Genomic DNA, 16868 nt, shown 5'->3' on the forward strand with positions numbered 1-16868 from the left:
ATTAGAAAAAAATAAAATAAAATAAGAGAGTAATCTATGAGTTTGAATGGTAAATGCTATTCAAACCCATGGGAAAATGATGTAAGCTTCCTAAATCCATGCCCCAAACAAGGGTTTGGCTTAGGATGTCTAATCAATCCAATCCTAACCCTTGAAACAAATACCCCTCAAGAAGTAACAATTTTTATTCCCTAAAAAATGAAGTAAAAATGAAAATAACGGGACAAAATTGTCACTTTTTGAAAGCACAAGGACCAAAGTGAACATTTTGAAAGTACATATACCATAATGAACCAAAGTTAAAAGTATAGAGACGAAAATGAACATTTTAAAAGTATAAGGACAAAAATAAACTAAAACCAATAATATAAGAACTAAAGTAGCATTTAAACAATAAATAAATAAACAAACAAAATACGTTGGAGAGAGTTGGTTAACAAAATTACAAAAATATATATATACCCGATGAAAAATGAGAGGTTAAAATTAGTTATTTATAGAGAAAATTCAGATCTCAAATCATAGTTTGATTTTGTTTTTTTAATTAATTTATTTAACGTGAAGTATAGATTATTATAATTAAAACGTGAATTTTCTTTAACAAAAATACCGTGAATAAGAGATCAGAGGATAATATATATATATATATATATTAAACATTTATTTAACTCGAAGTAGTTATTAAAAATAAAATGTAATTAAAAAATATTTTCGTGAATAAGAGATTAGATGATAAAATATATATTTTTAAAATCCCATTCTTTAGAGAGAAGTGGAGCTTATTGAAGATGAAATGTGACTTTTTTAAATATTTCTCATGAATTAGAAATTAAAAAATAAAATGTGATTTATATATATATGTTTTATTTATTTAATGTGAAGTACATCAGAGTATTCAAATAACTCGACAACCTGAACAACTCGGATTACCCAATCCTAAATGTAAGAGTTGGATTTTGTTAGTTTTGTTTTTGTTTTAGGTTGGGTTAAAATTTTTTCACTTTTATTTGGTTGGGTTGGATCATGGGTTGGCTAAAAAATATTGGGTTGATCCAACCCAATCCGAATTATATATATAAATATTTATCCTTGTTTAAAATTTGATTAGTTTGTATTTATTAATTTGTGAATTTTTAATATATTTCTTTTAAAATTGTTATGATATTTGTTTTTGTTTAAGGTTTACAATAAATATCATAAATATTTTGTATTTAACGTTTGAATTTTATGATAGTTTAGTTTTCAGTCACGTGTTGTATATAAATTTACATATTTTTAATTAGAAAAAAAAAAGTTATAACCCGACAACCATCCCAATTTAGCCCAACCTGAATTTTAAGAGTTGGGTTGGAAACTTTATTTGGGTCATCTGGGTTGCCAACCCAACCAATCCGATTTTTCGGGTTGGTCTAAAAAACACCACAACCTAACCCAATCCAACTTATATATATATAATGATTTAAATGTGAATTTATGTAAAATATCTCAATAATCATCAACTAAAAGGGACAAAAAAGGAAAACAAATGTTTCTCCCATCGCCCCTTTTAGATTGGATATCTACACAAATAGTAATTTATCGCGTTTTAGAGACATAGTAGTCTATCATGGTCTATTACAAATAGAATGTGATATTTTCTAATATTTGTAAATATTTCAAGCAATTTTATGATTTAAAATAATTTTGCTAAAATTAATGACAATTACTCACTAAATATTAGACTTAACACGAACCATTACTAATTAATTTTATTTTCTTCTAGAATAGACTATTTCTATTAACTTCTGAACTTGTTTTAGGTTAAAACTGGTGTATAATTATTACTTTTTTAATATCATATAATACATAATATATTATATAATGCATATTTTATTAAAAAAAAAAATCGAGCTTACAACATGTACTATATTTTTTATTGTTTCTATTTTTTCTAATATAGTTTTTCATTTTAAAATCTCAAATTCAAAATTTATACATTAAAAACATAAAACAAAATTTAAATTACCAGTGAATATGTTCTAATTAATTAAAATTACAAATTCATAATTATTTAAATTTGATTTAATATTACTATTATTATTATTTAATTTTCAAAATTCAACTTCAAAACCATCGAAATTATAAATAATAGTATTTATATGCTTAATTTTAAAAAATTAAATGATTATAAAACAAGATTAACTCTAAGACTTTATTTATTTGATGTGTGAATATTAAACAAATGTCAAACATATTCTTAAACTTTCGACTCCAAAGGGAAATATGTACAGAAATTTTAAAATTATCAGATTTAGCAGACATACTACAATAGTTTTCTTTTCAGTAATGAATTGCAAAATTGAGAGAATCACACCACCAAATGTCAAACACAAACAATTCCCAACTCCATAATTGAAAACAAGACACCACAAGTAAGTTGCTAATTTGTTGTTATTAACTATAATGTAATATGCAGCAAATTTTTTTAACCACCAAATGTGGTAGAAGTAGTAATCGAATAAGTGTATTTCATCCCTAGATTTTCATTATATATCTTTTTGGTCCCAAATTCTTAAGAATATGTGCATTTAGTCCTAAGTTTTCAAAATATATCTTTTTAATCCCCTAATTTTTAAAACTAGGCCTAAAAAGTTTCTCAAATAATTTATTATTATTATTTTTATTAATAATATGTCATTGTAAATTATATTTTTTTTTCTAAACTTAAATATAATGATAATTTTAAAAATGAAAAAAAAAAATTCTTCAAAGATCTTTTAAACTTATTCTTAATAATTTAAAGATTGAAAAGGCACATTTCGAAAACTTTGAAACCAAATACACCTATTTTTAAAAACTCGAGGACTAAAAAATTACTATTTTAAAACTCAGGAGCAAGCATTTTCTTCAAAACGTGAGGACTAAAAAGGTATTTTTTCCTTAATCAATCTACAAATAGAATTAGAAGCCCAATAAAGGCTGTAGACTTGTATTTTCTTTGATGTAACTTAATTTAAGTTTATTAATCTACTTGTATACGATTCCAATGCAGTAACTAAGAGAAGGGAAATGAGAGTGGACTTAATTCTGATTGAAGCCTGCAACTCACAGACCATCTTAAAAATCAATTTGAACGAAGAGGCCATTGGTAAACAAATGTCAATCCTTAAATTTCAACGGTGAATCTACTCATCGTCTGCTGGAAGCTCATCAAAATCTTCAGTCTAACCTTCCAAGCACACTTCATATGTTGAAAAAAATAGGTGGGAGATGCTCGTGCCGAACGACCAGCGATCGAGGATCGAGATAATCTCGAAAGAACAAACACAGAGAATTGGATCTTGGCAAATGATACTACCAGTAATCACCACAGGAACAAGTTCCATTCCTGAAGTGATGGAATCTGTTTGCATCCCTTAGAACAATCTCCCTCTGAGTGAGCTTCGATATGCACTTTATGGCACTATGGCAATCACCACAAACCCTAAGATTCTTTATCACACGAATGGTTGCCCAGGGAGGCGTGCTAATTAGCCCGAAAGCTATTGCAAGTTTCTCACTATGATAGTAGAGAGCGCCCTCTTTTTCCTCTTCTTCAACATCAAGCAACATAAAGTCTGTGTCCGGGACATAAGATCCTTCTTCTCTCATTCTTTTCATAAGATCCTCAACTTTCTCATATATCAGACTAGCTTGCGGATGTGATCGATCGTCCACCACAAACAAATGTATTTTGTTTTTCACGTTGATCCAGCTAAAACCTGGGTCCTTCTTAACATTTTTCAGCTTCATCGTGTTTCTAGCATCAGTAACATCATCCCATTGTCTGGAAGCAGCATATATGTTGGATAAGAGGACATAAGCAGACGAGTCGGAAGGATCCAACGTCAGGAGTTTGTCAGCAACACGTTTTGCTGTTTTTGTGTCTCCTTTAGTCCTGCAAGCACCAAGCAATGCCCTATACATAGAGGTGGAAGCTTCAAATGGCATCGATGCTATTACGTTTTCGGCTTCCTGAATGCATCCTGCCCGGCCAAGCGCATCCACCAGACATGAGTAATGCTCGATTTCCGGTACAATCCCATATGTTTTGAGCATTGCATCAAAATATTTGTAGGCTTCAGAAAACAAGCCAGAATGGCTACAAGCAGAAAGAACTCCAATAAAAGTAACTTTGTCAGGCTGAATACCATTTGATTGCATGGTTTTGAAAAGATTCAGGGCTTCATCAGCATGGCCATGTTGGCCTAAACCTAACAACATGGCATTCCAGAAGGCAACTTTCCTCACATCCATCTTCCTGAATACACGATAGGCATCTCCAACACTTCCACATTTGCAATACATGTCGACTAGGGAAGTACCGACAAAATGGTCCAAAGAATAATCCAACTTAACGACATTAGCATGAATCTGTCTCCCTTGTTCAAGAGCAGTTAGACAAGAACTAGCTTTGATGAGGGTAGCAAAGGTATATTCATCAGGTTGAACTCCAGAGACCCTCATTGAATGGTACACAGAAAGAGCAAGATCCTCGTCTCCATTTTCGACATATCCTGAGATCATAGTCGTCCAGGCAACATCATCGGGTCTACTAATTTCACCAAACAATTCAAGAGCATTTGGCATGTCTCCACATTTAATGTACATATCCAGAACACCACTACTGACCCATAAATCATTGTTGAATCCAAGCTTAATTGCATAAGCTTGAACTTGTTTCCCTTGCTTCAAATTGATTGAGCAACCAGAAGCTTTAATTGCAGTCGCCAGTGTGATTTCGTCAATCGCCACCCCCATTTCATGCATCAGACTAAAAAGTTCCAATGCCTTTCTACTTTTGTTACTCTTTATGTACCCAAACATCAATGCGTTCCAAGAAGCCAAATCAAAATCGTACTTGCAATGCAACAGAAACTCAGCCTCATTGACTTTTCCACTCTTTGAGTACACGTCGATGAGTGCTGTAGATACAAAACTGTCATTAACAATACCACATTTTATGGCATAGTTGTGAACCTGTGAGCTGAGAGTGAAATACTCTCCTTCATCACCTGAGGAGCAAGCTCTTAAAACACTAGCCAAGGTAAATTGATCCGGTCTCGGCCCATAGCGTAATAGATCTACGAATGTGCAAATTGCCTCCGTTTCAAGATTATTCTGCGCATAACTGGATATCATCGTGTTCCACGAAATTAGATCCAATTTTGGCGAGTTAATGAACGTCTTTTCTGCAGCATAAACAACTCCCGCCTTCGAGTACATGTTCATGAGACTATTTGAAACAGAAACTACTGAATCAAAACCTGATTTTATAACAAGTACGTGTATTTGTTCCCCCAAATCAAGAACATTCGCCCCAACAGCTGCAGATAAAATGATGACTAATGTTACACGATCATATCCTACTGTTGATCTTAACAGATTCTTAAAACAATCAATGGCTGCAAAAATTTGGCCAGCTTGAAGATACTCTGATAACTTCTTGTTCCAAGAAAATATATTTGAACCTTCGTCGAAGGGAAACATCTTCATCGTGTAGGCCTTAACCTGCTCCTTGTACCTCTTTCTGTTATCAGAAACTCCATTCTTAACACTATTGATAACACAATGCAAGCTTGAGAAATCAGGAAAAAGCCCACTTCGATGAAGCGCAGAGAAGAACTGAAGAGCTTCATCCTCAAAGCCATTATCAACATAAGCCTTGAGCATTACATTCCACAACACAGCATCCCTTTCAGGCATTTCATCGAACAGTAAACGAGCATGACCAACTAGGCCATATTTGCAGTAGATATTCACAAGAGCCCCTGAAACAAAGAGATCCAATTCCAAGCCAATCTTAACAGCATATCCATGGATAGCCACAGATACCTGCCCAAAGCCAGACAGCAAACTCAGCTTCAACAATGGCGCCAAAGTAAGTCGAGACATAGAAAAACCAGACTCGCGTAGAAGCCCAAAGAGGCGAAAGCCCTCAAGAACATTCTCAAAACTGGAATCAGCAGAGTGGGCATAGGCAGCCAAAATGGAGTTCCATGTTACGAGATCACGATCAGAACTTTTATCAAACACCTGGCGGGCAGAACAGAGAGACCCACATTTGAAATACATAGTGATGAGATTGTTGGTTAGAAACCGATCTGGGAGGTCGCCTGAGGTCACGATACATGCATGAACTCGTTTCGCAAGCTTCAAATCGGCCATGGCAACGGCGGAGCGAAGAAGAGAGAACCATTGAGAAGAGGAAGAAGACGACGGCGAAGATGAGAGAGAGGAGAATCGGCAAGTAAGTAGAAACGGGCAAGCGAAACTCGTACGAGAGGAGATGGAGGGCACTTTGAGATTGGCTCGCAAAAGCATTTTCTAAATGCATCGTATTCAATTCCCTCCAAACGTCAAAATCCAGAAAAATTGATGAATGAACATTCTGGTATTGCAGCCTCTTGGGTGATTCATTTTTTTTTCAAAAAAAAAAAAAAAAAAAAAAAAAAAAATCAAATGAAACTAACCTTTTGTTAGAAAATCCGACATTGAAATTTTTGAAACTGAAGTATGCTCTTGTACTCTAATCTTGGACTATGGATTTGGATCCGGGATATCCATGTTTTGGAGGGAGTGAAGAGTAGAGATATTCAATTTCCCTACAAGTCCTCGTTGCGGGAAATGAGAGAGGAAGTGGAGAAAAAAATTCCTGTGATTTAAAGGAGGATGGGGACGGGAAATGCATTCCCTGTCCCCCACCCCGTTCCCGTCCCCGCCACGATTAACTTCTACCTATTTATTTCATATAGTTATCTAATGTTATGTTATTATTATTATATAAATATTACATTTAAATTTCAAATTTGATTTTTTATTTGGTAATGAACATGTATAAATTGAATATATTAAATTTAGATTATATATGTGAATAATTTGACTTATATTTATTTCTTTCTACTAAAAAATAATTAGCTTTTTTAAGCCAAAATTTCAATAATTTACTTTAAATTCAAATTATCAAGTAAAACAAACTGTTCGGGTTTTATGTCCTAAAACTCGTGGTATGTAAACAATGGAACTTATTCTGAAAATTCAATAAAGGTGTTATTGAATAAATCTATTGCTTGAATAGTAATCCAGTAAACCTAAAAGTCCCTTGACGATTGGATGAATACTTGAATTTATGTGGAAATATAAAGGTGGATCAGGTACTTTATTCTGGTAACACTATTGGATACGGCTTGCTCTGTAGTTGTTACAAAGAGTTGTAAAGTTCTACAAATGAAGTGATCCTAATTCATTCATGTTGGACATGAGGAATGAGGGTGTCCTTGTGCAAAAGAGTTTGTACAAGATCAGACCACGAAATGAGTCACTCTTACTTTATAATGTTGTTTACTATTTAAGACGGACTATTTCAAAGCGATAACCTAGGTAACTTGACCTTAATCCTGAGCTAACTATGAACTTTTGTTTATCTGAGATTGCTTTAGATTTGCATAGGTGAGGGTTGGCTCAACAGCGTCAGCCCAATATGACTGCCATTTCAGGGGTAAGACTAGATAGATAGCTGGGGACATATGGTGCAAGAGAGAATTCACTCTTACCCGCTTTAGGGATAGTAGAGAGGTTGTTCCCTTTAAGTGCTGATTCTAGGGCTTGAATAAGGGATCTCGCCCTCTCATTAGACTCGGTTTTGTGATTGGATCACAAAACAATTGTTCGTTAGGAGATGACTCTTGAGTTAATATAAGTGGTACTATTATCGGTGCCTTTGTGCCAGGCGACCTAGTCTAGAATTATAAAGTTAACTAATGGACTCTTGAAGCATGATTTTGTCATTATGTTTTACTTGTTGCATGACAGTTATAAGTATTATGAGCATGTTCGAATTTCTAATCAGTACTGATATTATGTATGTGATGCATGAATAGACTAATAGAGTGGTTTACTGTCTCGCCTTGACTCATGTTTTATTTTAGAGGACCTACGGGTCTAGTTTCATATTTGACGGTGTGCCTACGGGCCGCTAGACATGCGTAGAACTGACAGGTTTACGTTCATGTTATTATCATGTTTGACGATGTGCCTACGGGCCACTAGACATGCGTGAACCGACAGGTTTACGTTCATGTTATTATCATGTTTGACGGTGTGCCTACGGGCCACTAGACATGCATGAACCGGCAGGTTTACGTTCATGTTATTGTCATGTTTGATGGTGTGCCTACGGGCCGCTAGACATGCGTGAGTTGACAGGTTTACGTTCATGTTACTTTTATTTTCATGTTTCATGTTTTGACGGCGAGCCTACGGGCCGCTAGACATGCGTGAACAGACAGGTTTACGTTCATGTTGTTATCATGTTTGACGGTGTGCCTATGGGCCGCTAGACATGCATGAGTCAATAGGTTCACGTTCATGTTATTATCATGTTTCACGGTGAGCCTACGGGCCGCTAGACATGCGTTTCAAGGCAAGATAGTACGTCTTTTGGTTTTCCTTTCATCATAAAAAAAAAAAAAAAAATCGATGTAGCTGTATGAGCACGAGCTATTTTTCTTTGCTCGTGGATGCATAGTTTGATCCCGGTAATGAGATCACTTACTGAGTATTTTATACTCACCCTTTATTTTTATTTTTTTTCAGGTAAGGGCAAGGATACTCGGGCGACTGACCAGAGGAATCCGTGACAGTGCCAAAGGAACCAGAATTCGCTTCCGCACTAGACCCTTTATATTTTCGCATGTTTTTTTTTAAAATATTTTATTTATTTCATTCATGGTTTTATTATAATTTATATATATATATATATATATATATATATATATATATATATATATATATATATATAATTTGTTTCTTGTTAAAAAGGATGCCCGGGTTGAACAATTTAAGATTTTGAGATAATGTCAGAATATTTTTCTTATATGCTTAAAGCAGTTCAAAATCATGATTATTCTAATTTAATTTACTTTATTTTCCTCAATGAGAATATTTATGCATGCATGCAATAGCGACCCTTTTTAGTAGTCCAAGGAGGTAGGATTGTTACATTTCTGTTATTGTGAACAACCTGTGAAGGGTTAACTTACTCATGGTTATACATAATATATCAAACGGATAGCTTTAGAGTAGCATGATAAGTTAATTTGAAACGTTCAATTTAGAATCAAAATATGTTTAAATATGATTTAAATATATTAAGATGAATTTGTGTAAAAATTAATTTAATATTAGATATTAAATTAATTAAGACTTATTTAAATAATTATTTATTAATTTTATTAGAAAATTAATTTTGAAATTAATTTGTAAAATTAATAAATTTTGATTTTAGAAATAAAATATGATTTTAAAATCAAAATGAATTTTACACAAAATTTGAAAGTGGGTTTTTTAAGTTCATCTTCAACTTGCTCACAAAGAACCCACCACCTCTTCCTTGATTTACTCCAAGCATGAGCTGCATCTCATGCAACACTTCTCTTTGCATGATAGTGTGCAATATATTGAAGAGATTGGGGTGAAGAAAGAGAGGAGAACCGACTGAATTTTTGCTGAAAAATTCGAATGAAGAAGGAGTTATTCAATGGTTTTCTTCAGTGAGTTTTCTCCATATTCCCTTTGATTCCAGCTTATTTTGAGTCTCACAACTCAATCTAAAGCAGCAAGAGGATAGTAGGGAAGATCTTGTGGTGGTTTACACAAGGCTTCAAGGGATTTTGTAGTTGGAAATGGAGATTTCGTTGGTTCGGCCAAGGCATGTTCATGAAATCCATTATACTTTGTTTTTAGCATGTTTCTTTTCAACCAAATTAATGAATTAGAATGCTTATGGATCTTGATTTCTTCCGCTGCGTGATGGTGTCCATTCAACACAAACCATAATAAACAATTTAGTGATAAACTTAATTTTTTACCAAATAAAAAGTAACGGGAAAAACTCCCCGCGGGGAATCCCTTCCCCGAACCTTGTGGAGAATTGTGGAGAATTTCATAGAGATAGGGAATGAAATGGGGAGTGAGGATGGGGATGGGAATGGGAAATGACATCCCTGGCCCCGCCCCGCGAACATATCTAGTGAGGAGATAGACCAATATGGGTTCGATGGACGTCTTTATTTATTTCATTACTTTTATTTTCTTTCCATGCTTCCATTTTCCGAGCGTTCAGTCAGAAGGGTGTGTGTTTCAGTCGGTAACAGTGTATTTCCGATCGGATTTTATTTTTTGGGTTGTTTTATCCTTGCGATGTGTCAGTATTCCTGATCTGCTTGCATACTTGAGCAGAAGCGTGAAATGTCTTAAATAGAGCGAGCTCCGCGACTTAGCCTATAACTAACTTTTGTTTTGCTAATTCTGTTATTTGCCCAACCGCCGTTTTTTGACCAATGGTCATTGTCCCGTTCGTCGTATGAGGGCCTTACCGTTTGCAACACAACCCAATCTTGAAAATTTGTTTAATAACTGAGAGAGAGACTGCAGCCCAGACGAAGGATGATAGTGTGACTTGCTAGACAACAATTGGAGATGGCAGGCAATGGCGGTCGGAGGAGCTGCGAGAGAAATGGAGAACGAAGAAGAAGATGCTGAGCGAAAGAGAGATGCTCGACACTCGAAAGAGAGGGAAACTTTTAAATTGTTATTTATGTTTTAAGTTTGGTTCTAGTTTAGTTTATAGGTTTCAAAAGATTACCATTCTACGAAGAAGATTCATTCTTGATGTCTATTTGATTAATTTTAGGGAAAAATAATTTATTAGTCTACAGGTTTTAGATCTAATTTCTATTTAGTCATTAGATTTCAAAATGTTACATATTTAGTGTTTATGTTTTGAGTTTAATTTCAATTTAGTCCCTAATTTTCAAAATATTACAATTTTACTATTGACATTTGAGTTTGTTTCAATTTAGTTCCTAGATTTCAAGATTGACACTTTTAACTCTTTTTCAATGAATACTCATTTTCGGACTGTAATGTTAATGTATGTTACGAAAATTAAATTTAAAATTTCACTTCATAGTTATTTACGAGACATTGGCGTTAATGATTGAAATTGAATATTGAATGAAAATTGATGTTAAAAATGTAAAAAACCTTGAAACCTAAGGATCAAATTGAAATAAAACTCAATTCTTAAGAGTAAAATTGTAATATTTTGAATCTTAAAAGATTAGATTGAAATCAAAATCAAAACTTAAGGACTAAATATGTAACATTATGAAACATAGTAACTCAATAGAAACTAGATCCAAAACTTAAGACCTAAAAAGATATTTCCTCTTAATTTTAAATGATTATGAACTTAAAATTTTAAATTAATTTTAATAGTGATGAAAAATACTGAAATTTCATTAATTATAATTTTTTATAAATCATTAATAGACATCAACAATGAATACTAAAATCTAGAGAACAAATTTAAATCAAACTCAATTCCAAAATAGTAATTTTTTGAGACAACCAAATTAAAATCAAACTCAAAACTTAGCTAAAAGTGTAATATTTTGAATTTTAAGAACCACGTGATAATTTTACTTGACATTCAGTTGATACCACAAACTTGAGCCAAATAGAATTATAAGAACTATTTACGAGCGATTTATCAAACAATCAAGACTATTTATGATGTTTTATCCAATCATAAAAATTAAATTACAATTTTTAAAACTATATGTACAAAATTTGCCGTTTAACCTATATGATAATATTGTTGTCGATGCCCCAAAGTTTAAAGTTTTTCATAATTCAGATTATATTTCTAGATTCTATATATTTATATAATTCCTATTTTCAATTATAAACTATATGCATGATATAAATTTCTAGACCTATCAGAAAAGACAATTTTTATTTTTATTATTTATTTTTTTTCAAAGATATCATAAGCAAAGTATGAGATAAGAAAATCGAATCTCAAACCACTATGCTCTTGTTGACAACCGGAGAAGACAATTGCAATGTATTAAGAGTTCAATTTCTTTGCCCTTTTTCTCCCATGGAAATTAGTTTTAGTTAACAAAAATTCTAGATCCACTATTGGAGCTCAAAACATTACACTGGATGACGAGATATTTCCAATTATGCGAAAAATGGACATACAATCTACTTGTTGATTTGGAATTCGTGGATGACGAACTGATTCGAAACGTGTTTTCCTATGAATTACACTCTAATATGAATCCATCATTCATCTAAGAACAAGAAGAGATTCAAAGAAAGAACAAGTAAAAGAGGAAGCTATGTAAAGAACTGACAAAAATTTAGGGTACAAAGTAAACCTAATGAAACAAAGTTGCAAAGAGATTGCCGATTCAGGGCTAAAAAATGTTAAACCCCTGTCAACCGGTTAAACTTGATACAATTCTACTTACTTTTCACCTTCATCTTTCCCATCGTTTACCTCTTCCTAATTCTCTCTCTCTCTCTCTTTCTCTCTCTCTTTTTTCCCTTTTTTTTCTTCTTTTTTTTTTCTCCCACTTTTTTTTCTCTTTTTTTTCACTTTTTTTTTTCGGTTTTCGCCTGAATGATCCCTTTCCCCACCTCTAACCATTTACGGTACAACAACAATGCCGACTATCACAAGTATGATTTCATGGCTTTTTTTTTAGTCAAAAAGAAAAAAACTCCTACACTTCACTGTGCTCTCTCCTCCTTCCTCCATGACTCAATAAATCACAACTCTAAGCAGTCCTGGTTGTGGCTCGCTAAAGTCGAGGCCTTCCTCTTCGATCAAATATCTCTGTACAGCCACCGGAAGTCTAGCAGGAGTACGGGAGCCCCGTGTGTGGTGTCCTGTTCCAACACAAATATAAACCTGCAGACGTTGTCCGGAGGCTCTGGCAGTACCCTTCAGCACACTCAGCTCATGCTTCAAGACGTGAATTGCTTCGCTGACATGCAGTCCGTGCAGGTCGATCATACGTTCATGTCCCCTTCCATTTCCTTGATTGTCTGCGCCTAATTGATTCCTGAGGAAACAGTGTCCACAACGACAAGCAGCAGAACAGAAAAGATAAGTAAGCCAGTTATCAAGCATTTCAGGAAATTCCTGTAGTCGCGGTGCATGTCTTAAAGAAAAGCGTGCCATCACTCTTTGAACCGTTCATTGAAGGATCAAAAGCTATGCCAGAACAATAGGATGACTCAGTCCAAGTAATCAAAAATACAAGTTCTTCAGGAAATGATACACTTACTACAAATTCTCTTTGAGCACGGAGTTGCAAGAATGACAGTATTATAGGAAATCAAAATTAACCATGAAATTTCACCTGAATCAACCTTGTTCGAGTCTAGACAAAAGCAGCAAAGGGAAACAAACCTCTGCCGATAAATAGATTCTTGGGCTCTTCCATGAGCTGCCTTCATGTGCATATTATGTAACTGTCCCTTTACACTTAGTTCCTTTGCTAGAGCCTTATTACCAATGAGGTACGCTTGTCGTGCCTATTTTAAAAGATAAAAGACAGTAATTACCTGAGCTAAATTCGTGCAGGGGAGGACAAAGAAGAGAATCATCAGCCATCCTTACACACCTGTTCAAAATATGCATTTCGCAGCCGTGCATGATCACGTGCTTCCTCCCGCTGCTCAGAATACATGTTTGCTGCCAAGTTAATAATGTTAAAGCAGAAATGCATACAAAATTTTGTTCCAAATCACATTAATACAGAAAATAAATTGACAACTAAGCAATTACCAACTGCTTCGCCTGTTTCAAGCCAAACTGGAGCAGCCCGAGCTGAACCACGGTGCAGCAACCTCTCACCATAGGTGTCTTTCCCCTGACCACCAGTAGTGTACTTGCTACCTAACATATGAGAACTTCTACTCGAGCCAATAGAGTCATCAGCAGAACCATTTCCGTTGTACTTCCACATACCAGAATCCTGAGATGCCAATTTCTTGACAGTGGAAGCAAAATCAGTAGCACCTCTAGATGGACCACTGCTTGACTTGAAGAAAAGCATGCCATCCTTATCAGAAGAAACAAAAGGATTGGCACTTTGTTGAAGATCAGCCCCATCAAATTTTGGATGACCATTTTGACCACCTGACACTGTGAGTGCAGGAAAGTCCATTGCACTAAGATTGGGGGCAGACATTGTCTTGGAATTCAGATTTTGACTTATTCCACCATCAACTTGAAGCTACAGTTTAAAAAAGTACAATATGATAACTATTGAGTTGTAAATGCAGTGACGCAAAAGATAAAGAGAGCATGATGTTGATCACGAGAACCGGCTGGCAAATTCTTCATACAACAAGGAAGACGAGGTTCTTAAAAAAGCAAAAGCATACCATACAGATCAAATAGTTCAAACAATGCTATGAGTCATCAGAAAAATGATCACTCGTATTCTGTGAAGCATCTTTATATAGGTTCAACTCTATCACAAAGCTATATGACTACAAGAATCGTGTGACTCAACTTTCCCTCCAAACTATTGGGTGGAAAAACATGTTGTTCGATGTCAAAATGGTTTTTTTTAAAGAAACCAAGGTATGTATACATTATAAAGAAAGGAGAAACCAAGATGTCAAAATGTTCTGAAGATAATGAAGATCGAGTGTCACTTCCACCTGATGCCTTGAAAAGTCAACTTAATTCTAATTGATTTAAAATGTTACTTTATTTACACAATTTTCAAAAGTCAACTTACCTCTAATTGCGTGAGCATCTCAACAGTCAGGTTTAAGTCACCTCCATTGGCAAAGTAAACTTCTGCGAGGCTTTCAGCAGCAAAACCAGGGAACTGTAAAGCCAAAAACTCAACAGGGTTTAGAGTATCACTCTCATCCATAGTTGTTTGCTCACTCAAGACATCCATGGCTAATCCCCTCCCAGAATTTCCATGATAGAGAAGGTGCCGCTCGTTGCCAGCCGTTAGATTATTGTTAAAAACAGGCTTCTGCCAAGGTTTATTTGGAATTTGGAAAAGACTGGCTGAAGATGGATCTTCTCCATAAGCAGTTGAGAATCTGAACTTGTCGGCAAATTGACTGCCATTAAAGTGACTTATATTTGGATCCCGCTGATCGTTCAATAAATATTCATTGCCAGTAGTGGCAGCGAATAAAGAGGCTTCACTGTCATCATGCAAGGATAAGCCAGCAAACGAAATATTTCCAAGAGATAGGCTCTCATCTTCTCCCATTGACTTGAAATCAGGTGTGATATCATCAGGGAGCTGATGTCTCCAGAATTGACGGGCCTCGTCATCAGAATTATTTGATACAGATGACTCAGACCGATCTAGAACAGCCTTTCCTAATGTCCCAGAAGTAGAAAATCTTTCTGTCAAATCTGGCGCACTACTACTTCCAATTGGAGATGCTCTAAGGGCAAAGGGAATAAACTCAGCAGCATTTGGATTCAAAGCAGTCACCTTGCTTCCAATATTTAGTTTTACCTCACTGGTTTGCGTTCCTTTCTTGGACACATTCATTATTAGCTAATACAAATAGAATGCTCACATGTATTTGGGGGAACAAAAAAAAAAAAAAAACCGGTGGGAAAAAGCACGAGCTTTTGTAGCGTCAACCAAAACCTGCAAAGTATGATTTCATTTCATGAGACAAGTTAGTAAATCCAGTTAACCAAAATAGACAGATTTCCATCCATCTTAAAAGATATTAAATTTCTTGTTCCCAGACATACTCCTAGTTGAAATGAAAAGAACTGCAGATATTCATTAAACCTCCATTAGAAACCGTACGAATTATCCATAAAAAATTAAGCATTGCACCATGGACACTTCAAACTAGAACAACCTGCATCGCTTTTAAACTGTTTAAACTAAAGTCTGCAGGTAATCCAAGATTTCAAGTTTTATTGGATAGAAATGGGATAAAATAACCATTCAGTTCATGAATTTACCATACACTTAATGTTATCAGAAACACTTCATAGGAGCTGAGTACTAGCTAAATGAATACTGAAGCCAAAAGCATTTATTAGAATCGGTGTAAAGGAAAAGATGACATTTGTTACTTCATTCAAATTAAGGAAAGGGCAAACAACCAACTACCAAAGAAATTTCACAAGAAGAATAAAAACAAGAAAAAGAAGAAAACTACCTGTGGACCTGGTAATCTGACCTGACCATAAACATAAATTACCAAACTTTATATAAGTGATGTAACCAGTAAAGCTTAGCCAGAATCAGAATCTCGTAACTACACACCCAAATTAAAGAGATCTCAGTAATTTCAATGCAAGAAACAAGAAATCGATTACAGAAATTCCCAAATTAGGTACAGAATTATATTGCTACTGTACACGGCGACGACCTAAAAATTAAAATCGATGGATAAGAAAAACAAACTATATAAAGGGAATATACTTCTGTATACCTTTACGAAACAAATCGAAAGGATCCATGGAAACGGATCGGATGAAGTCAGAAGGCTAAAGAATTAAAGATAAGGGATAACTTTTATCTTCAATTCAGAACTTTGTAACTCTCTCTCTCTCTCTCTTCAGTGTTCTATGAGCTTTCAGAAATTCGTCTTCTCTTCAACTTCTCTATCTCTCTCCGGCTTTCGCCTCTCTCTCTCTCTCTCTCTCTCCTCTCTTCTCTCTGTAGGAGAAACCCTCTTTGGCTAATACCAGCAGCACCACCACCACCACAAAAATATAAATTTCAAAATGACGATTAAGCCCTTCGCCACTCAATTTGACCTTTCTCTTTTTCCCCTTTTTTTAATTAGGTTAAAATATCACTTTGTCACTTACTTTAGTTCATGTTTTTTTTTTTTTTAAATGTATTTTGAATATCTAAATTCATCCACTTTTAATATATCCCAAAATTTCTCTCCTTAATTAATTTATTGTTGATATTTTTTTCAAACAATTTGGTTTCCATTTTTTTTTAACATTTTCTCAATAAATTTTGAAA

General features: G+C 34.5%; 1 protein-coding gene across 1 annotated transcript; it reads right to left on the bottom strand.

The window, feature by feature from the left end:
• Positions 1–3064: 3064 nt before the first annotated feature.
• LOC120084923 (pentatricopeptide repeat-containing protein At4g33170) lies at positions 3065–16589 on the bottom strand. The gene is made up of 7 exons (XM_039040732.1): positions 16324–16589; positions 14631–15518; positions 13667–14117; positions 13503–13573; positions 13289–13413; positions 12638–12938; positions 3065–6345 (listed from the first exon to the last, which is right to left on the bottom strand). Exons 2-7 carry the CDS (start codon positions 15414–15416, stop codon positions 3334–3336), a joined length of 4746 nt encoding a protein of 1581 aa, XP_038896660.1. The 5' UTR covers positions 15417–15518; positions 16324–16589; the 3' UTR covers positions 3065–3333.
• Between the last annotated feature and the right edge of the window lie 279 nt (positions 16590–16868).

This window comes from Benincasa hispida, chromosome 9 (genome assembly GCF_009727055.1).
Source record: "Benincasa hispida cultivar B227 chromosome 9, ASM972705v1, whole genome shotgun sequence".
NCBI classification, from domain to species: Eukaryota; Viridiplantae; Streptophyta; class Magnoliopsida; order Cucurbitales; family Cucurbitaceae; genus Benincasa; species Benincasa hispida.

Coding starts and splice junctions, on each gene's coding strand:
- LOC120084923 (XM_039040732.1), bottom strand. CDS start 15,416: ATGAATGTGTCCAAGAAAGGAACGCAAACCAGTGAGGTAAAACTAAAT. Junction 14,118..14,630: donor AGATGCTCACGCAATTAGAG/GTAAGTTGACTT, acceptor TTTAAACTGTAG/CTTCAAGTTGATGGTGGAAT. Junction 12,939..13,288: donor GAATCTATTTATCGGCAGAG/GTTTGTTTCCCT, acceptor CTGTTTCCTCAG/GAATCAATTAGGCGCAGACA.